At 36.1% G+C, this 24,047-nt stretch overlaps 1 protein-coding gene across 1 annotated transcript in view; it reads right to left on the bottom strand.

Moving 5' to 3' along the window:
* Positions 1–23,712, bottom strand: part of LOC145672143 (alkaline phosphatase, tissue-nonspecific isozyme-like) — a 689,601-nt gene extending 665,889 nt beyond the window's left edge. Inside the window, exon 1 of the mRNA XM_081741467.1 lies at positions 22,930–23,712. Within this exon, the coding sequence (XP_081597593.1) occupies positions 22,930–23,023 (94 nt within the window). The 5' untranslated portion in view covers positions 23,024–23,712. The remainder of the gene's footprint in view (positions 1–22,929) is intronic.
* Between the last annotated feature and the right edge of the window lie 335 nt (positions 23,713–24,047).

Raw genomic sequence — 24,047 nt, 5'->3', positions numbered from 1 at the left:
TAGATCTAGACTTGCTTAGCATGATTGTGAAATATTATAATGGGGGGATCTTTTCTCCCATAGGGGCCTTCACAAAATCTCAAAATTTGCTGGTGTGGGTGGAGAAGAATTTGGTCTTGGTTCAGTGGTGAAATGTTCATATTATTAGAAACACATTAGTGAACTTCATAAGACTGTAATGCCAATATATCCGTATGTCTACATGATAAGTCTTGAAAGAAAAGGAAATTTTTGAATTATGTTTTTAGCAACAGCCAATTGCAGTGATTTACTCGGGAGAGTCCGTTAATGAAGTAAATCCGTTAACATTTTTCACGCCTAACGGTGACTTCAATTCTTGCTATCTAACAGTATACCCTGTTTAACATCTGCAACATTTCCTAGCATTTATACAACCTGCACAGTAGCAAAGAAATGTTGGTTGCCTATAGGGTCTAATAAAAGGATATGTTGCTCTTCTTACCGCAATTATCTCAGTCGAGTTTGTTAATGGACTAAATCCGTTATTATCTTAATGAGTAACGATGACTTCAACTGCTACTATCTACCAGTATATCCTGTTTAAAATCTGTAACATTCCCTAGCATCTATACAACCTGCACAGTAGCAAAGAAATGTTGGTTGCCTATAATAAAATAATATGTTGATTCTCTTGCTGGAATTATCTTACTGGAGTTCGTTAATGAGATCAATCCTTTAACATCTTCAATGACAACGGTGATTTTAACTGTGGATATCCATAACCCACATCTCAAATACGGAATCGCGTGATCCTTTTTACTGACCTGAGCAGAGTATATTTTCCACGGTTTAGTTCTACATCATGTTCATTTTAAATAAACATCATTACTTTTGTGACCTCTTCATTCCTTTTAATTATTCCTCTTTTTAAAAAATAATAGTTATTTTTTTTGTTTCACTCACTTGTTAGATGTAAAACCTATGCTATGCATAAGCAGCGTTTCTTTCAGAAACTGTTCCGGGGGGGCACACTTAGTATTCCGGAGACACTACTGATACTATTCTATTTATTATTATATAATAGACGCATTATTTTGGTCTGCTCCGGGGTACACTCTCAGAGCTCGGAGGTGGCAGTGCCCCCCCCCCAAAGCAAGTCGGGAAGAAACACTGTACATAACTATCGGAAGTCTTATAGAGAGGCTTCGTCTGTCCGGCCGGCTCTCTGTGGACAAGTATCAGAGTAAAAACGGTAAGAGACATCGATTATCTAATCGGTTTATCTAATCGATTCAGCGTCCTAAGGTTATGAACCGTAATTATCTCGGGCACTCTATTAAAGCCAGAAGTGGTTCAAATTTAATATTACTTCCGGTTTTAATACTGATTTCCACATAAGAAGAAAGATAAGAGATATCAAGATGCAGTTTCCTCCAATCATTTTTTTTGTTCCAAGAATATGACGCATCTTCTCCATTAACCATCTATTCAAACCGGAAGTGGTTAAAGTTGACCATTTCTGGTTTTTAACATTTATGACCATAGAATAAACATGGTAATATATTCGATAAGCGGTTATCTCCAATTGATTCAGAATGTCAAGAGAAGATACCATCACATCTCGTAAGACATTAAACCAAAATAGAAAGTGGTTTAAATTTACTACTACTTCCGGTTTCCGTACTGATTTCCGTTTAGAACGCAAGGTGTAAAAGATGGAGTTTCTTGCAATCGTTTCATCTTCCCAGGATAGGTTCTACCTTTTATCTTAACCCTCTGTTAAATCCAAAAGTGGTTAAAATTAACCATTTCCGGTTTCAATATTTATCGTCATAGAACAAGAATGGTAATGCATAGCGAGTAATGTCTTTTTCGACATGGATTCTGAGTTCGATGAACAGATTCTACTTTTGATGTTATTAATCTATTGCAACTAATAGTTTTAGATGTACTCCTTCAAGTTTCAGTATAGAATCCCCCTAGTTTGAAACTCCCCTGTAATTTCACACTGTGGAATGAAACATATTTGTTTCAACTTAGAAAGGAGAATTACAAGATCGTTAAATTAAAGATAACCTTCCATTTTCGAGCTTCAATCCATTTCTCTTTTCTACAAAAGAGGCCGAGCATTGCACTCATATGATGCAGAGAAACTTTATTTAATTAGACAATGAAAAAAAGGAAAAACAACATCCAGTCATAATTTTCTGAACAGGCTTCGACACACTCATTTAAAGGTCTGTTTTCCATTCCACTTTTGACTGACAACATTTTTACTAAATGCGAACGATACCGGCGACTTTCTTTAACAGGTAGGGGAAAGGAACTGTCCATCCTACACATTTTTTAGTTCAATGAGAGTTCGCCGAGGCTAAGGAAACGGTAATAGTAGTAAATAAAACGGTAGAATGAAGAAAGTGAAAGGAAACGGGAGAGTCCCGAGAATATTCACATACAGGATGTTTGAGCACCGCAAAGTTCAATTGACGCGAGCTAGGATCGAACCAGGGACTACACATAACCAGACGTGAGTGTTTTACCATTGAGCCACCGCGGCCATCCACCCTACTCCTCCTTACCAGGTTTAGTGGCTCCGCCTATCGACGTTAAGGTGAATGAAGTAGAATATTGTTTCGAGCAGAACACTCAGACTCTACATACATTTTGATCATTGAAAATATCCAGATCTATTTATCATTGAAAAGAAAAAGTTAAAAAGAAAATTATTTTCAATACATAAAAACTACATTAAATATTTATTTTATGCACTTTTTTTTGGTACCGTGTTTTGTATTTTCTTTTTAAAGCGTGCATTTGTTCCGGCATAAGACTCAAGATTCATTTCCTGTTAGAGAATTTCTGGTATCGATCTAGCGTCATGAGGTAATTGGAAAAGTGCTCGAATTAATTAAGACCGGCATATGTGGGTCAAGAAGACCATTAGAAATAAATTACGTTGAGCGTTTGACCCAACGGATCATTCAATTGGAAGTATGCCTAATAAAAAATCAAAATGTATATTTCATGTAGTACCCCGTCCTTATGCCCTGTAACTAAAGTAAAAAGTAGCAGAAGACAAATAAGTGAATAAATGTGGGAAAAATGGTTGCTTTAAAAATCATTAAAAAAATATAAAATTGAAAAGAAAGTAAAGAAATGATATTGTTATTTAGAAACATATATGTCTTAAGTTTGAACCAGGGACCTTTGTTTCACCTTGAGTCAATTATAAACTCGAAATGCTTTGTTCAGATACAGAACACGCAGAGAAAAATATTTACCAAGTTCCTGTATGTACACTCATGTCCAAAATTATTGTCGCATACCTATAAATATGTTGTTGTAGGATTATAATTTGATAACGAATTCGCCCGGTATTTCTTATAACGTTAGTATGTGTATAATTGGCAAAGACATGTATGTGGCAAATTTCATGTCAAAAGAACAGTAAATAGGAACAATAAAACAAAAATAAAACTTTCTTGTCCATTTAGCAACATTTTGTATTATTCACTCTAATTTTCGTATTTATGATTCTTTTCCTATGAAATTTACCACAAATATACATTTCCCGATTATACATATAGTATCACTATTAAAAGTACCCTGCAAAATCATTATCAAATTATATTCTTACAAGAAGACAGTTATAGATATGCCACAATAATTTTGGACATGAGTGTACAAGTGCTAGTGCTTGCACGGCACGGTTGAATTCTCTTCTCGTCTCGATTCTGAAAAAAAAAAATATCGTCTCCTCTTGGTTCTGAGGAAACATTTCTCTTATCGGCTCATTTTGCAAATTTGTCTACAAAATGTATGTCTTATTTTTTTTCTTTATTCATCTAGAATCCATCAGAATCTTTCCGCGTTACGAGAAGTCGACAACGGGTGTGATATAACAAAATTTAAATCATATGTACTATTGGATCTTTGGGTGTAATGACTTTTGTATCACCTATCGTTGATAAATGCTTTTCATTGAGTACAGTCACAATTTATAGTTTGTATATTATGAATTATGTAACTAAAACAATGACACTATTAAAAGCTAATTCAATATTTGAGATGTAGTGCAAAGCTAAGACTAGACCTGTAGCGATTTGAATAATTAAACAGGTCGAGAAGAGAAGCAAAATTTCCATCAATATAAAATTTTGATAGGTGTAGGCAAATCTACTAATGCACAATTTGCAATTTTGAATAAAGGATGGTAATTTAACTTGTTCTAACGTATGTTCTTGATGGACGAAGCGGCCTTCGGTGTAAGGAACTAATTTTTAAGATTGCAAATAGACTAATGAATAAGCATGCTGCTAATAGTGTTGAATAAAATATGTTGAGTTGAGTTGATTTTAGTTTAGCGCCCCTTTCAGCAGCGAGGCTATATGAGACGTGAACCTACTGATTAACATGGAATCTTAACCAGATGAGCTCCCGCCGGGAATTGAACCCGGTCTCCCGCGCTAAAGGTGCGTACCCTAACCGCTTAGCCACGAGGGAGCTCATAAAATATGTTATGTAGAATTTTATACTAGTGATTTCTTGGTAATTTGAATGATAATATCAAATGAGGTTCAGAATGGAAAGTATATTAGGAAAGAGAAGTGAATCGGTCAATCAAATAGTTAACAGAGCAGGAGGCATAAGAAACATTTATCATAGTAGTTTAGAAGTCAATGCGAATATTTCATTTGATGTTAATCTTTTTAAATAAATAAATAAATAGCATTTATTTACCTACCAAAAAAAATTAGTAAATAATTTAGGAAAATAAAGGGGATTCAGCTATAGTCGAAATGGTCAAATAAGTAATGACTAAGGTTCAGTGGTAGAGCGTTCACCTCTGCTGCTTGGGGTCCCGGGTTCGATCCCAGCCCACGTCAAGTGAACTTTGTGGTGGACAAACACCGTGTGCGTGGGTTTTCTTCCGTTTCCTCCCACTTTCTTCATTCCACCATTTCATTCATTACTCATCATCACCGTCTCCTTTAGCCTAATCGGCATAATAGTGGGACGTAAAACTCAAAGATTTCATTTCATTTTTATACAAGTAATGACTATGTTGATTCAAGTGTCCTTAGAAAAAGATAAACTAAATCATTTAGGATAGACTATTAAAAACAATTTTCAACATAATTTCCTTTTAGCTCGACACATTTTTCCTAGCGTTTCTCCGAAAATGAAATGAAATGAAATCTTAGAGTTTTACGTCCCACAGTTATGCCAGTTAGGCTAAAGGAGACGGTGATTACGAGAAATGAATGAAATGGTGGAATGAAGAAAGTGGGAACCCTGAGAAAACCCACGAGCATGGTGTTTGTCCACCACAAAGTCCACACGGCGCAAGCTGGGATCGAACTAGGGACCCCAGGCACCGGAGGTGAACGCTCTACCTCTGTTCCACCGCGTCCCCAGCGTTTCTCCAACTTTTTAAAGCCGTCCAAAAAGTAGATTTCGGAAAGCCCTCAAAGTAGGCATCTACTTGGATGTGAACTTGTTCGACGTGAATCGTTTTCTCCCGAGCCACTTTTCCAAGCTTGGAATAAAAAAAAAAATCAATGAGGGCCAAATCTGGTGAATATGATGCATATAATAATTCTAATTTTAATTCTATAATTTTCGCCATCGAAACTTGCTTTGAAGAAAGATATGTTTTTTTTCTTTGCCTAATAAGTGAATTTTTCTTGATTTCTTTTCTCAACCGATGCAATAACGAAGCATAATACTTCCTCTTAATCGTTTATCCTTTTTCCAGGTAATGTAGGTGATTTTATGTGCATCAGAAAAAAAACTGTGGCCATCACCAGCGCCGGATTTACGTATAAGCTATACAAGCTATAGCTTAGGGCCTCACTCTTTTGGGAGGCCCAAAAAACTGAAGAAAAATCTGGTGGTAATGTAATTTCAAAACAATAAAAATAGCAAATATGATAAAAAGCACATACAATAACGGTGTTCTCTATTAAGTACTAGTTTGTTATGAATAGGGCCCCTGTTTTCCAGCTTGGCTTGTAATTAGAGCCTGTTTTACAGCCTCGCTTATGATGGGATGAGGCTTCGGTAACCCAGTCCCGCATGTAATCGAGTCGTTTTCCAACCCTACTTGTAACAGGGCGCCGTTAAACCAGACCCTCTTGTAATAGGGGCTCAATCTTCAATAGCTTAGAGCCCCATCACACCTAAAATCTGGCCATCACCTTGTATCCCAATTTCACCGTTTTCGCCTTCTTCGGAGCTGGATCACCTTTAAAAACACACTGTTTCGACTGTTGTTTGGTTTCTAGAGCGTAGTAGTACATCCATGTCTCGTTCACTGTTATGTATCGGCACAGAAAGTCGCCGGGATTACGACGGAAATGCGCCAAACCAGCCTTCAAATTGATCACATGATTGCGTTTATTCTCCACTGAGAGCAAATGCAACACCCACCGATTTTGCCGAGATTTTTTACCAGACCTAACTTTTCATGCAAAATAGAAAACACTGTATCTTATGGTATGCCTGTGGCCTCAACTATTTCGCGCGCTTTGATTCGTCGATCACTCAAAACTATATCGTGGATTTTGTCAATCATTTCGGAGGAAGTCACTTCCACTGGACGCCACGAACTATGTTCATCGTTTGTGGGATGTACGGTCACGTTTAAACTCGTTTGCCAAATTTTAAACAAGCCAAATACAGGAGCAGATGTGCTATTAACTTCATCTAACTCGGCTTTAGTCTTCTTTCGGTGTTAAACCTTTCAAATAGAAGTTCTTAATAACCTCACGAAATTCATTTGTTTCCATTTATCTAAATAATCACTAGTTTTTTGTTTCTTTAATCGACTATGACAATGAAACCACGCGACGGATATAACCGAAACTTTCTGATGTAAAAACTCCCTATATTTATAACGGAAATTCAAATCATTCCCACAATGCAACGAAAGTGACTCTGCGACACTACTGGCTAGAGTTGTAACTAACTGCATTGTCTGCTACTGGCAGTAGCTAAGTGTATCATTGACTAATTCTGTCAGACTCAGTGGGGCCGCGGTGGCTCAGTGGTAGAGCGTTCACCTCTATTGCTTGGGGTCCCGGGTTCGATCCCAGCCCCCGCCAAGTGAACTTTGTGGTGGATAAAACACCGTGTGCGTGGGTTTCCTCGGAGTACTCCCGTTTCCTCCCACTTTCTTCATTCCACCATTTCATTCATTACTCATCACCGTCTCCTTTAGCCTAACCGACATAACAGTGGGACGTAAAACTCAAAGATTTCATTTCATTTTTTTTCTGTCAGACTCACGCGCTCTGAAAGATTTGATTCGTTCTTGCTTTAGTAGTTCGTGGTACCCAACTTCCTTGAGTGGTGGCGCCACAGTCTCCACTCGCGTAACAGTTTCAGCGGGAAGAACACCTGAAACCTCTTATCAGGCCCGTGCTTGCCCACCGGGACGTGTCCCGGTGGCCCTCCGAAACATCACAGTATAAATAAAGGTACAAGTTTTTAGTAATAAATTCTTACAGTTTTATTGGTAAAGAACCCGTGAAAGGTTCAGTGCTCTTTTCATTAGGCGACCTTGCGAAACCACATCAAAGATGAACGATTTTATTCACTCTTCCTCACAGAGAAAAATCCGTTCTCAGGACAGAGGTATATTGTACAAATATACGGTATCGTCTTGCTTACTATAGAAATCAATACGGAGCATACGTTATCCGTATGCTACATAGGCACTGCCCTTAGATGTTACATCATGCCGTTGCAATTCAAATAGTGGCTGTTAATAAAGAACCTGTGAAGAATATCAGGCGCCCTTTACATAAGATGCCCTGCGAAATATCACATTATATATATTTTTTAAAATTTTATTCCTCTGTATTTCAGTTTTATATTATAAATTCATACAGTTGCTATTGGCAGAGAACAAGTAAAGAGTATAATCACTTACAAAAATATTATGAAGTTACGTAGCTATGAAACGAAACAATGTGATACATCAAGATAGTTCAGATAGTCAAATGTACGATGCATTCATGAAATACTACATTGACACTAGTCTCTAATTTACGATTTTCACTGCATCGAAGCTTTCACAGTCTTAATATGCATCCATATATCCGGGCATATTGATAGTTCCTATGTGTTTTAAAGAAGTGTTCGGATAATCAATACCTATTGTATTTCTAAAATATAGCTATATTAATTTTCGTGAAATGTGGTCTTCCTGACACCACGGTATGGCGTGTCCTCAGATTGTGGATCGAGGAGAAGGCCTCTAGATATACAGGTTAGCTTTGAACATACTTGAATAAGCAGTCGTAGACAGACGACAAGGGGTGATCCTCCAGCTTGGGGATTTGGTGTGGGGCTAACAACCTCATCCTGAAAAAGAGGATTGTTCAGATATATTCTCAGAATCTTCAGATCAGAACTGATAACCTGACACGAACTCAGCGAAGTAAAATCGACATGAGATTTGGTACATGGAATATTAGAAGTCTCTATAGGAAAGGCACGTTAAAATTGTAACGAATGAGTTTAGAAATAGAGGATGGACCTAGTGGGATGTCAGAAGTTTGTTGAGAAGGAAATGGAGAAATCAAGTTGGGAAATTTTACGTTCTTTTACGGGAAATGAATTAAAATTTACCAACTAGGAACAGGGCTTTTCGTTCACAAACGAATAATATCAGCAATTACATAGATTGAATTTGTTAATGATAGATTTTCTTTTACTTCTTTTAAGGATCGGTGATGTAATATTATTGTTTTAAATGAACATGCTCCAACAGAAAATAAGGATGACGATATAAAAGATAGTTTTTACGAAAGAATAGAACGGGCATTTGATCATCTCCCGCAATACCATATGAAAATTCTGTTAGGCGGTTTCAATGCGAAGGTAGGACGAGAGGGTATTTTCAAATCAATTATAGGGAATAAATATCTGCATAAGGAAGATTGTGACAACGACTTCAGACTTGTGAATTTTGCAGCATCCAGAAACCTTATCGTGAAGATTACAAATTTCCACATCGCGACATTCAAAAATATACTTGGAATTCATCAGATGGAAAAACACATAATCAAACTGATCTCGTTTTAGTAAACAGAAGAAAACAGTCTACCAAACTGATGTTCGGTCGTTTAGAGGAGCTGATTGTGATTACTACCTTGTAGCAGCGATAATAAGAGAGAGACTCGTTGAATAAAGAAAATATTCGACATCTGAAAACGATGCTGTTTAAAGCAATTAGAAGAGAGTCACGTGAGAGGGGAGCCAGATTGAAGTGTCGAATAGATAGATTCTCGGTTTTAGAAGGTTCGGAGTGCACTAGTGTTCAGGATACTTGGTTGAAATTACATATATCATTAAAATTTCAGCAAAAGAAATATTGGGGCACGCAGAAATACGTAGTAACAAACCATGGTTCAACCAGGAATGCACTAAAGTAGCAGAGAAGAGAAAACAGAAAAAAACAGAGTTGGCTACAAAATCCGAACGAAATAACCACACAAAATTTCATTGTCATTTGGCGGAAAACTTCCAAAACTTTTAGAATAAAGAAACGCGAGTTTTGAAAAATAAAATTAACTTGATGATAATAGTAAAAACAAAAACATTCGGGACACGTATAAATGCATCAACGAACTTAAGAAAGGCTATCAGCGTCGTGCTTATACAATAAAGAAAGCCAGCGGAACAGTTCTCACTGATCAGGATAGTATCTTAAATAAATGGAAAGATTGCTTTGACGATTTTCTTAACATATAACCAAAAAGTAATGTTCGTGGAGAATATAAAATGCATACAGAATATTCGTATATTCCAGATCCTAACCAGACAGAAACAGAAATCGCTATTTAAAAATTAAAGAAATACATGTCTCTGGGTTTACACGAAATTCTGGCTGAGTTAATTTTAGCTGGATGGGAAAATTTATAGAGCAAGATACACAAACCCCATTCTTTTTATCTGGAACAAGGAGCAATTACCACAAGAGTGAAAAGAATCAATCATGTCCCATTTCAGAAGAAAGTAACAAAACTGACTGTAAGAATTATTGAGGCATTTCCCCTCGCCTGTCAACTTCCAATAAATCATCTTAAACAATATATTAGCAAGATTGACTCCATACACAGATGAAATTATTGGAGATTATCAGAGCGGATTTAGGTAAAATTGATCAACTATCGACCAGATATTTACCATTTGACTAATACTTGAAAAGAAATGGGAATACAATATCCTGGCACATCAATTATTGATTTTAGATTCGGGTAGGAGGGAAACATTAAACAACTTGCTTACAGAATTTGGAATACCAAAAAAGGTAGATTAATTAAGATATGTTTAAATGAGTTCCAAAGTAAAGTCCGGGTAGGAAAATTTTTGTCCACGAGCTTTCACGTCGAGAATGGCCTGAAACAAGGAGATGCGTTGTCGCCATTATTATTTAACTTTGTTCTGGAGAACACTATAAGGAAAAAAACAGCAATCAGGTCCTAGAGCTGAATGGTATTTACCAGATTATGGCGTACACTGATGATGTAAATTTAATAAGGAATGATAGAACAATAGAAAGGAATGCAGAAATCTTTATTGACGCTTGCAGGGATATGGGGTTAGAAATAAATGCAGAGAAAACTAAATACATGGAAGTTTGTCGAGATCGTAATACTGCATGTTATGGATGCGTTAAAATACCAAACAATATTTACTTTCGGGGGTGCGGTGGCCCAGTGGTAGAGCGTTCACCTCCGGGTCCCTGGTCCCATCCAAGCTCGCGCCGTGTGGACTTTGTGGTGGAGAAACACCGTTATCGTGGGTTTTCTCGGGGTTCTCTCGTTTCCTCCCACTTTCTTCATTCCACTATTTCATTCATTTCATCGTCTCCTTTAGCCTACACGGCTTAACTGTGGGACGTAAAACTGAAAGATTTCATTTCATTTATAATGTTTACTTTCGACAAGGTGGATACCTTTATATATCTAGGATCATTATTAACAGACCAAAACTATAATCACTAAGAAATTTTATGTCAACTGAAAGCAGAGATTTCGTGTTATTATTCAGTTCAAAATCTTTTGTTGTCGCGGATTCAGGTGAGGAATTTGTAGCTTAAAGCATAAAACGATAATCATGCCTATTGTGCTGTATGGTTGCGAAAAATGGTCACTGACTCTGAGGGAAAATCGCAGACTGAAAGTATTTGGAAACAAGATTCTTAGACCAATATTCGGACCCAAGAGGAACGGGAATGGGGAATAGCGGGAGGTGCATAATTTATACGTTTACCGAACATTGTTACGGTCATCAAGTCTAGGAGGCTCAAATGGGTAGGTTATGTAGCCAGAATGGAAGAAATTAGAAACAAGTTCTAACTGGAAATACAAATAGGAAAACAACAATTAGGGAGCCCGAGGACAATATTAAAATGGGAGGACAATATTAAAATCGGAGGAAAATATTAAAATGATTTTCGCAGAGATTGGAATATAAGGTAGAAACTGGGCCCAATTGGCTAAGGACAATGGAGAGCTTTTGTAAACGCGATACTGACAAACCTCCTGTGTCCATAGACCATAGAGCTATATTAAGTTGTTGATATATTTAGCTTCTTTTTGTTTGACAGAAATGTTATTGCATGAACTAAAAAGGTTTTCTCTAGTAAACAGGATTTCGATTCGAGGTTTCCACAAATTAGCTATTTACATTTACATTAATACCAAAACAAAGTGACGATTTTGACATAAAATGGCACCATATATATATATATATATATATAAAATTTTGTATGGACGTCCTGTTAGTAGACTTATCCACCGCCCTCATTAGTATCCCAGCACGGGCCTACCTCTTATACTATATAATTACTCTATGAGTAGTCAGGAATGATGCTTACTAAAAGCAAATTTTTCTCGATTTTCTAAGAACTGATAAACTTAGAAACTTTACCTTCAGCAAAACTTAAATTGTGAAGACTATTAATAGTGTTCGAGTTGTTTTAATACCAAGAGGAAGTTTATTGAAGTATTAGTTTTAGGGATTGGAGATAAGTGTTAAGAACTTTCTCTTAATGATTTTAGAATAACATTCGTGAATGGCTTTCAAAATTATCATTTTAGTTAAACTAAAAGAGCTTGTGAAAACATTACTTGTTTTGTTCTCTTGTTTGTTTAAAATATTTTAGATGTGACATCTTTTGTCTTTCTGCATAAGTATTTATTAATAATCTTTTTAATACAAATTCATGGTATTGATGTCTTTATTTATTTATTTATTTTCGGCTTTCTTACTCTGTAGAAAGTTTGGATGTTGATAGTTATTTTTGTCCTTTAGAGTTTGTGATGGGAGATTAGGATTGTCTAGTGTTGCCCGAGAGTAGAGTGAAATTTTCCTCTCGTGTTTATTCTCGTCTCGAATTTACAAAGGTATTTCTCGTCAAGACGTGTTTTTTTTACCTCGTTACCGAGACGAAACGAGACGAGAAATTTGAACACACCGTTTCAATGGAAATCTGCTAGTCTCTTTAAATGAACCAAAGCAGAATAACAAGAGACTCGAATAATCTAGGTAGATACTCGCAAACATAGACATTTAGCAAGTTTTAATAATAATAATAATAATAATAATAATAATAATAATAATAATAATAATAATAATACAGTCTCCCACAATAAAACAAGCGGCCGATTCTGTAACTAAAATGTAAACAGTAGTGTTACCAACCTGTTTGCTTGTAATTAATCTATCAGAGTTCTTTTTGTCCTGTTCGTAATAAACCATTTCACTATTGTTTTGTTGAAGCCACCTACGGTAACCTCTTTCAACAATATATGGCACATTTTAAGGCTTAGACTTGAAATAAAGGTCACAACTGGTCAAAGACGATTTCCTTTGTTTTTGAATTCAATATGTGGATAACAATACAGGGCTTTTGAGAGAGAGGTGGAAACGAAAGGAGATGAGGGTAGTTTTTATTAAACAAGACTGTACATCTGATACGCTTGAGCTATAATCACCTTGTGCTTCGAGAGTAAACTTAGTCCTCCCAAGTCAATTGACAAAATGTCATTAAAAACATTATCGTTATGTCTCATAGACACAAAGATAACTCTAGGCTTTCAAGTTTTGAAAAGTATACTCTGTGTGAAAATAGTTAATAGAATTAATTGTTTGTTATCTGAGTGCTAGAACAAGAGATAAATTCAGAGTTAGAGGGAAATTTCTGTCCTGAAAGACACAAGTTGTGAATTTGCTATATGTTGAAGCAATGATACGTACGCTTACACCACTCACACACTCATGTTTTATCAAATACTTTTATTCTAACTCTAACAAAGAGCTAGATTTCGATAATGACCCTATAAAAAGGAGGTACTGTAATCAAAGTTTACAAGTCAGTCCCGAAAGGCAAGCTTTAAATCCCACAGTCTTTTAAAAGTGCAAGCAAAACTTTTTTCTTCACTTCCTCTTTGCCCCAAAGGATTCACATTCCCCGAAAAAAAAAAAAGAAACGATTTTTTTGTACAACGTCCCATGGATATGCCTTTTAGACTAAAAGAGACCGACAATTAAGAAAAGTGAAGGATTATAAAAGTACTTTTTGTACTCTCCCACCGAGAATCAAACCCGGTACCATATATAGCAACGGAACACGCGCTAGTTATTAAACCTAATAGCCATATACCTAGGCAGAGAGTACTTACACATTTTTCGAGTGAAAATATATCTATTTTCTTTCTTGGTTGAAACTCGAGACAAATAATTTATAATGTCAACTGATAAACATACATTTAAAACACGAACGCAAGCATCGTAAAGTTTGTAAAGCCTTAATCTTAACTTAATTTAAACTTACAAAATATAGCCCAAGTCTCTAAGCTGTCAACCCTAAATTAGTCTATTAGTCAATGATAGGGCAACCCAAAAGCATAAAGAGCATAAAAGCATAACAGCAATTGGTACTTTGAACATGGTTGCGGCTATCTAAGAGTCCAGAAGAAACTAATTTTAAAAGCATAATTTTAAAAAATAAAGCATAAAGCATAATTTAAAATATATAGCACAATTCTTGGAAAATTCTATTAGAACAATTCTCGGAAAATTGTGTTTAACTGCAAGTTTAACATACTTTATGAATATTTTTTAAAACCAATATTTATAATGGAAAATCATTGAGAACATAACAATGTAACACTGAAAAGATTATTTTTATTTCAGTAAACTTTTTGGTGTAACCCTTTGATGTGGAGGAGAGAAAAAGGAAAAGAAGAAAAGTTTCTGCCAACAATGAATAGTACACAAAAACTCCACTCTATATTATTATGTGTACCTCTTGAACTTGAGCACTTTTTGTACTTTTTGATGGCATCTTTTACTTTCCCTTTCTGTATATATGCACCTCTAAGGCGCACACAAGTGATATATATATATATATATATATATATATATATAAGGCTCTTGTATAGCATATCTCTTTACAGTTCCTTAAATAGAAAGTTCATTAAATATGAAAGTAACTGGTTGCATAAAATATTAATAAATAGATCAAGATATTGAGAATATTTAATGTATAGTAAATATATTATACATTATACAAAGTAATGTGAAACAATGATTGAAATTAACAATAAAGCATAATAAAGCATAATTTGGAGAAAATAAAGCATAATTAAACAAAAAATAAAGCATTATGTGGGTTGCTTTAATCATTGACATTGTTATTCCTGTCTTTTATATATTGATTCTGTTTTATAATGATATTGAATAAAAATAACCAATTTTTATATAATTTGTTTAATGTATGGTAGAAGTTCACTGAATTGTTGATTGTTCTATGTTGTTTCTGCATTCGAAATTTCCATGCATATATAGGCTAGCTATCCGAAATACATCTTCATTACAGTAGTAATGGTGAATCATTCCTATATTCAATAACAACTATACTGTGTACTTTATGGCGTTCTTTCTTAAGTGCAAACAGATTAAGTTACTTGTAACATCTAAACGGAAACTTCGAAAAACCGTTGGATACACTGCAGCAGTGACACTCTCCGTTCTCATGTCCCATTTAGATCACTCAGAACCTAAGGAAAACACAACACAACACAACACTAGAGCCCCCAACCAAAACCGTCAATGTTATCCTCGTCAGGTCATGCATTGGCCAAGCCGCCTCTTAATTATGGCTGCATATTTGTTGGATTGTAGATAAATTTATTATAATTATTAGGATTGTGGACGTATAAGATTGTGACGTTAGTATGTTCGTTCAACCGTTACTCGTTAATTGAGTCAGTCCGTTAATACCTCATTGGTAACAGTGACTTTAACAGTGATTATGCATATCCCGTTTAACATCTGCAACATTCCCTAGTTTTATACAGCCAGCACAATAGCAAAGAAATGTTGGTTGCCTATAACAAAAGGATATGTTGCTCTTCTTACCACAATTATCTCGGTCGAGTTTGTTAATGAAGTAAATCCGTTATTATCTTAATGAGTAACGATGACTTCAACTACTAGTATCTACCAGTATATCCTGTTTAACATCTGTAACATTACCTACTTTTATACAACCTGCACAGTAGCAAAGAAATGTTAGTTGACTATAATAAAAGGATATGTTGCTCTTTTTACCGCAATTATCTCGGTCGAGTTTGTTAATGGAGTAAATCCGTTAATATCTTAATGAGTAACGATGACTTCAACTGCTTCTATCTACCAGTATATCCTGTTTAACATCTGTAACATTACCTACTTTTATACAACCTGCACAGTAGCAAGGAAATGTTGGTTGCATATAACAAAGGGGTATGTAGTTTTTCTTACCGCAATTATCTCGCTTGAGTTTGTTAATGGAATAAATCCGTTAATATCTTAATGGGTAACGTTGACTTTAACAGTGGCTAAGCAAATCCCGTTTAACGTTTATGACATTTCCTAGCTTTTATACAGCCTGCACAACAGCAAAGAAATGTTGGTTGGCCACATTCTTTCGGTTGGCAAAGAAATTAGGGATCGCCACATTCTTTCGAAAAATACTTTTTTCGAAAAATGGCTTTTTCGAAAACGAAAAACGAAAAACGAACAATTTTTCGAAAAACGAAAAACGAAAATTTTTTGAAAAACGAAAAACGAAAAATTTTTCGAAAAAGCGAAAAACGAAAAAACGAAAAATGAAATTTCCGAAAATCGAAAAACAGATTTTTCGAAAAAGGCCATCCCTATTGTCCATATGAAGGGATATATATTATTTTTCTTACTGCAATTATCTCACAATGATCGAGTATAATGGATCGAGTTCGTTAATGACATAAATCCGTTAACATCTTTACGACAAACGGTTATTTTAGCTGTGAATACCTATAACCAATATTTCATATGTGGAATCGCATGGTCTTATTTACTGTCTTTGGCACAATTTATTTTCTATTATTTAATTCCAGTTCATGTAAATTTGTGACGGACAGCATTATTTCCATGAGTTATTTCATTTCTTCTGATAATTTCTTTCATATATACATAATATACCGTCCATCTCTCTGCGCTACAAAAGACGCGACGCAGATAAATTTTATTTTATTATAGACAGAAAATAGAAAGAAAAACAATATCGAATCATATTTTTCACTACAGGCTTCGACGCCCTTACTTAAAGCCCTGTTTTCCACTTTAATTTTGACTGGCAACACATTTTATTGAATGTGGTCGATGCTGACGACTTTATGATGTTTGTCCACTACAAAGGTAACTTGACACAGGCTGAGATCGTACCAGGAAGTATACATACCAGGGTGAGCATTTTACCACTGAATCATTGCAGCCTTCCACCCTACCTCTGCATAATGGAGCTCCGCAGCTACGTTAGGGTAAATGAGCTAATGCTTGTTTTGGGAAAACCCTCAAACGCTACATAAGTTTTCGAATATATATATATATATATATATATATATATATATATATATATATATATATATATATAAGTGAATTAAATATTACTATTATGTATTTTTCCCCCGTATTTTGTGTTATCATTTTGAAGCGTGCATTCGTTTCAAGAGTAAGACTCAAAGATTCATTATCTGTTAGAGAATTTCTGGTATCGATCTAGCGTCATGAGGTAATTGGAAAAATGCTCGAATTAATGAGGAAGGACACATGTGGGTCAAGAAGACCGTTAGAAATAAATTACGTTGAGCATTTGATCCAACGGATCATTCAATTGGAAGTGTGCCTAGAGAAAATCAAATGATATATTCCATGTAACACACCGCCCATATGCTCTGTAACTAAAGTACAGAGTAGAGAAAGGTAAATAAGTGAATAAATGTGGGATTTACAATTGCATTAAAGATCGTAGAGAATAAACGGAAAAGAAAAGAAAGAAAAGATAGGATATTGTCTTTTACAAATACACATGTCTTGAGATTGAACCAGGAACCTTTCTTGCGACTTGAGTACATTATGCACTGAGAAAAAAAAATCGTATGCGTTGTATGTAAAATCGTATGTTACATTTGTAAATTCTGTAGTTTTTGGACTTAATGTACAACAAACGTATAACTCAAAACGCATGTTTTTATAATACTTTCTGTATAAGCGTTCCATCTGTACGTACTTTCCGAATGAAACAATATAGGCGGTCAGGATCTCACATACAAATGGACGTGTGTGTATAACATATAGCTGACGAAGGTAAAATACATATATGTATATAATACAAGGAAGACTGTTAGACATCAGACATATTGCAACGGCATGATGTAACATCTAAGGGCAGTGCCTATGTAGCATACCGATAACGTATGCTCCATACTGATTTCTGTAGTAAACATGAGGATTCCGTATATTTGTACAATATACCACTGTCCGGAAAACTGATTTTTCTCAATGTGGACTCGAAATGCTTTGTTTACATACAGGACATGCAGAGTAAAATATTTACTAAACTCTTATGTTTACGAGTGCTAAGTGTTTGCACGGTACGGTAGAAGTCTTTTGTCGTCCAAATTCTAGAACATTTTTTTTTCCGTCCCGTCTCGTTCTGGATCACGGTAGTGAGGCTTATAAGATTCTGACATTAGTATGTCTCTTCGTTCACCGTTACTCTACACGGAAACTGAAATGTTAAATTCTGTTTTCTTTGCAATAGACAGCTTAAGTGCTCGGCGGAATTCGTTATTGGAATTAATCCATTAACATATTAACATTTAACGATAGCTAATATTCCATACATGCAAACGAATTCACGGATTATCCCGGCCGAGTTCGTCCGTTAATAGATAATCCGTGAATGAGCATCTTAATAGGTAACGGTGACATTAATGGAAGCTATCTACGTGTGATCCTCTTTACTGTCATTGGTAGAATTTATTACTTCTTAAATAGACCGAAATTCCACAATTTTCTGCGTGGGAACAGGAGTGTGCGAGTTATACATATGTTACTGTATTATTTTTACTAGTATGGACGAAACATAATACGTTAAACCGAGACTATACAAGATATACCTAGACTTCTCTTAAATGTGAGATTCAAAATGAAATGAAATGGAATGTTTAGGTTTTACGTTCTACGGTTATGCCTGTCAGGCTAAAGGAGACGGTGATGATGAGAAATGAATGAAATGGTAGAATGAAGAAAATGGGAGGAAACAGGAGAACCCTGAGAAAACCAACGCACACGTTGTTTGTCTACCACAAAGGTCACTTGACGCGAGCTAGGATTGAACACGGGACTCCATGCACCAGAGGTGAACGCTCTCCCACTGACCCACTGTGAGATTCAAGTAATCGGGTGGTACTGTAATTTCGTTCTAAATACTGTATGTGATGGCCACTCTGAGATTGAGTGTTATACTTTGTATTTTGTACAGCGGGGGACACTTCTAAATGGTACACCTTAGCCGTAAATCTCCATATGGCTGTACCATTTAGAAGTGTCCCCCACTGTACATGATACTAGTTCTCCGTGAGTACACTCTCGGCATAAGCAAATATATCCATGAGTTGAGTAGATTTTGGGTTTAACGTCCCGTTCAGCAGCGAGGCTATATGAGACGTGGACCTACTGATTAACGTGGAACCACATGAGCTCCCGCCGGGAATTGAACCCGGGCCTCCCACGCTAACCGCTTAGTCACGGAGGAACTCTAATATATCAATGAGCTAATGTTCATTTTCCAGTAAACCTCCGGAACAGTACAGTATACCTCTGCTAGGTTTAGCATTATGGCCTGTAGTCAGAATACTAAAACTATATTTTTTTTTAGATTTCGCAAATCTCATATTTATATTAATCAACAAATCTCTAACGGGATAACGGGAAAAAAAGTTATTAAACTAAACTTGTATAGATTGCGGAATTGCATTTCAATGCAGGGTTTCAAGTCAACATTGATTTAATTGTTTTTAATTAAACTTTATGCGTGTTATATTTCTTTACCTTTTATTTAAACATTTGGTATTACAATAATATAAATTAAACACATATACAGTATGGTACAATAATACATCGACAAAGTGAAGGCGGTTATAATAGATATGGAACAAAGCAAAGAAAAAAAGTCTAACGAACATGGGTCAAAATCGGCACCGTTTACCGTGAGAGCCGTCCAAAAACTGCTGAAGGCGCTAATACATAATGCCAAATATCTCATGAACACGGAAAAATATAGCTGTCTTGTCGAAAGGTCACACAGAAAGCCGCATCTCATAAATGGAATGACCTACAGATGAGAGCGGAGTGATTTCTGTGCAAGGAGGATTCCTACATAGAGTATGGGCAACATGTGTGTGAATTATCCATCTGTATGTATGGATCCCCGTATTGTGGCGACCGCTCCGCTACCATCGGTACATCAGTGCGTTTGTCAGGCACGATCTTATATATAATCTTTCACACGCAACAGCGTTATCGTTCCGCGCTCGAGAGACATGAAAACTCTTTCAGTTTAACGTCCCACGAATATGCCTTTTAGTCTAAGGGAGACGATGATTAAGGCAAGTGAATGATAATGGAAGAATTAGTGAAATTAGAAGGTGGGAGGAAACGGAAGTACCCCGACAAAGCCCACGGACTCAATTTGTCCATCACAAGCTTACTTGGCCGGGGGTCGAACCAGGGACCTCACGCACCAGAGGTAAGCGCTCTACCACTGAACCACCATGTCCCCGTCGCGTACATGAGATAGTCTGCATTATATTAGTGTTTCGCCCGTTTTTGAATTCCTCTCATTGTAAAACGATCCCATGTTTTCATTAGACATGATTTGCTTAATTTCATATCTGTCATTAGGTATTTCAGTTTATCGGTATATTATTGTGCCACCCTATATATCGTATTTTACCTTTAAAAAAATTAATATTTCTCCATTTTCCTGAAAAACCTACCTGAATCCATTTTTAGACCTCGAAAAAGAGGATATATCCAGGTAAATGTCTTGTATCAATACGACAGAGGGAGAGTCGAGATAATCTTTTAGGAAGTTAATTTTAGTTTACCTTATATTCGTACATTACGTATAACAACTGAAAGTTTCAAGGGGTCGGGACCGGGACACCTCCGGATCACCACTGAGCTACAGGACCGGACAGTAGAGGGAATGCAATTGCATAAACTGTAAAAAAACTTGTTTGTAATTTGTACAGTTATATACTGTAGTTTCAAATCGATGGTATAAATTTTTCGCTAGCCACCTAATAGGCCTAAATAATTTTACAGTAATTTCATCCCCCAGACTTGAAGAAATAGGATAGATTTAAATTGTTAATATATACATATGTATATATTTATTCCGACGAACCGGATCCCTGTTTCCCGTGGAATCACATGTAATAGGAATATTCGTTTAGTTGTAAGTTCCTGCGAGGTATCATTCCTTAGAATATGAGTTGCAGAGGCGGAGGTAAAAACTGGGGGGGGGGGTAAGCCAGAACCCAGACTACAATAAGTATATCATGAGTTTACTATAAACTTTCAAAAGTGTATAAATAATGGCTTAAATTATTTTTGTCACTCAAAAAACTGGAGGGGGGGCTAGGCCTTCCCCTTCCCCGGGCTAAATCCGCCGCTGATGAGTTGACGGGTGTTTCACTGAATTTAAATTTTCAGGTTGTTCCATTTCCATGTTGGTTTCATTCTTGCGTTTCTGCAGTGAATTCTTTCCTAGACTTGAAGAAATAGGACAGGTTTAAAGTGTTAATATATATTGGTTCATCGGGTCCCGGTTCATTGAAATAAAAAAAGATTAAAACGTTTAAAAGTCGTCTGATGTTTTAAGTAGCATTAAAATGATATCACAAAGACAAGAACTTTACTCCTTAGTCTGCGAAATTAAATCCTTAGTTTTAACCTTCTACGTTGCAATGTCATGTATGTAGCTGTGTCAAAGGAAGCCGTTGACTATCTCAAAATTCTTGCTTAGTAGATATTTTAACCACGGATGTCGAACCCGGGGAGAGGAGGGAGTACGAGTGTCACCGTGCCTCCGCTACCAAATCTACTCTAGCTCCGGGATCTGAATATCTTTGCATGGACGTCTGACAACCCAAAAGGAAGTGGTGCCGCAGATTGTAATACTTTTCAGCACTGGCTAGCTAGCTTGACTTCGGTTCGTGTGGTCGCGGGCTTGATTCCCTGTGAGGGTACAGCAGAACGACAAACGTAGTTCGGATTCTACTATAATCAGCAGGTCCACGTCTCCTTTAGCCTAGTAGGCATAACTGTGAGACGTTAAACTAAATAAAACCAAACCAAACTTTTCAGCACCGAGATTATGTGAAATTAGATGTATTGTTTACAGTAAGATCGGAAGCATTATTCGTCTTCTGATATATATCGAATTCTGAAATCGAATTCTCTTGCCATCACTGCTTTCCTTACTTAGTTTTCTTGTTTATCTGATTCTTAATTTTTACTTGTTCGCATTCAAATCATTACCTCAGCGATACACAGAAAAAAATATGTGACGTACGTAAAAACGTAGATTATGTACGTAAATCCTTTAATGTTTGGACTTAATGTACGACTATATGAAACATCCTACGGTTCCGGGTTCGATTCCTGGTAAGGGCTATCGGTCGAAAAGATGTAAAATGCATTTTTAGACCAACCATCCTGAATGAGGATTTAATGGGTTTCCCTCATTCACACAGGCAAATGCTGGGGTGGTACTTAACTTATAGGTTGCAGGCCGCTTCCTTCCTTCTCCCATCTTTTTCCCCTCCCCTTTTCCTGGATAGTGTGCTCGCCGAGGGACGTCATCCCTCATATTTGACGGGCTGAGTGACCATAGATGCCGAAAACCCAGAAATCTAAATCCTAAATTATGTATGTAACATCCTACAACAAACATATAACTGAAAGTGTATGTTTTATACGTACTTTCGGTATAAGGGTTCCATCTATATATACTTTCCGTAAAAAAGAAAGAACTGTATACAGGCAGGAAGATTCTTACATACAGATGGACGTACCTAATATATAGTTGACGTATGTAACATACGTATACTTATGTAATATACCAAAGACCGTTAGATGTCAGACATCATCCTACAGCGACATGATATAACATCTAAGAGAGAAAAGAGCTGTACGTATTTAGGCCTAGTATATGGATAACATATACAAATTTCCGTACTAAACATATGACTCCCGTATATTTGTCCAATAAACGCTGTCCGATAACGGATTTTTCTGTGCACACACACACGTATAAACTTCGAGTACAATTAGAAATCTCCATGCCGATGTGAGACTAGAACCCCAAAATGATTTCGCTTCGCGATCATGATTCTAGTAACTGACAGTCCGACTACTCCAAGGGCACTGCAACCCCACGCCATTTCCTTGAAGATTACGTTTCTATTCACTTAGAATTTGAATGCGAAGATTTTAGAAAATATATACCAGAAAGTAACAAAAGAAACAGTATTGCATATAATTAAAATGAAAAGTATTTTTTATACCTACCTTGACCACAAACGACCGTAACCAGCAGCAAAATTGGTGCAAAAGTGAATATATGCTGGATCGTCCAGCATTGTTTCCCAAAATACATGGTCATTTATTTCAGTATTAACACTCACACTTGCACAACAAAACACACTTGGTAGGCTACATATTGGCCTTCTATTTTATTTTATTTTTTTTCAATAAAATGTATTGTCGTTATTAACAACGTAATATAAATATATATAATATGTTAGGTACCTTTTATTAGACACATAAGTGTAGAATTTTTATTTATTATTTATTTTTTAAAAAAGGAACACTCAACACATAATCTCACTAACACTTATGAGTATGTAATTCAACACACTCACACGTAAACACACACATATCTGTGTTTATATATATGATATAGAAACAAAGAAGCCCTCGCAAGTATTGCTCGGGAGGGGATGGTACTTGAAAATCGTTAAAGAAAGGGGTAGGTATCAGTTCACCTAACAACCATTATAAGATTAATTTGATTAGAATGATAAATACCAGGGCGGAAATATAACACCATAAGATTCGTTGTATTCATAGAAAAATATAGCACGTCATACCGCTCAACCGAGAAACGAGCCGAAAATCACAACCGATTTATTTTTTTACGGTCAAAGAGAAGGGAGAAAAAATAAATGTATTCGCGATTTACGGGAAACGATGTTTTGTATTTTCCCACGCGTTTTCCTGCGAGCGCACACTATCCCCACTCTCGTGAAAGCGGGAAACGACTGTTTCGTCTGCAGAGAGCGATCTGCTCCCGAAGTCACAGGCTCCTTTCGGCAGCTCTGGCACACTCGAGTCGTAAGTATCCTACAGTGTTGCCAACGCCTAAGCTACAATAACAAATGACACAATAATTTGAAATGATTGAATTAAACTTTTTTTTTTTAAAAAAAAAGGAAAGGAATATTAACAGAAACATTCAATGATTCTGTCTAGATGCTCTTATAATCTCTGTGATACTTTTAAGTTAACCTCACTCAAAGCTTACTCGACCTCACATTTTCATAATTTTTAATGTTATCCATGAGATAGGACGAGAAATAAAGTTTTATCGTCTCGACTCGTCTCCTAATTTTTTAGAGGTCTCGTTC

The sequence above is a fragment of the Thermobia domestica genome, chromosome 15 (assembly GCF_964235325.1).
Source record: "Thermobia domestica chromosome 15, izTheDome1.hap1.1, whole genome shotgun sequence".
Taxonomy (NCBI): domain Eukaryota; kingdom Metazoa; phylum Arthropoda; class Insecta; order Zygentoma; family Lepismatidae; genus Thermobia; species Thermobia domestica.
Note: the sequence above shows the minus strand (reverse complement) of the source record. Positions and strands in the feature narration are given on the sequence as shown.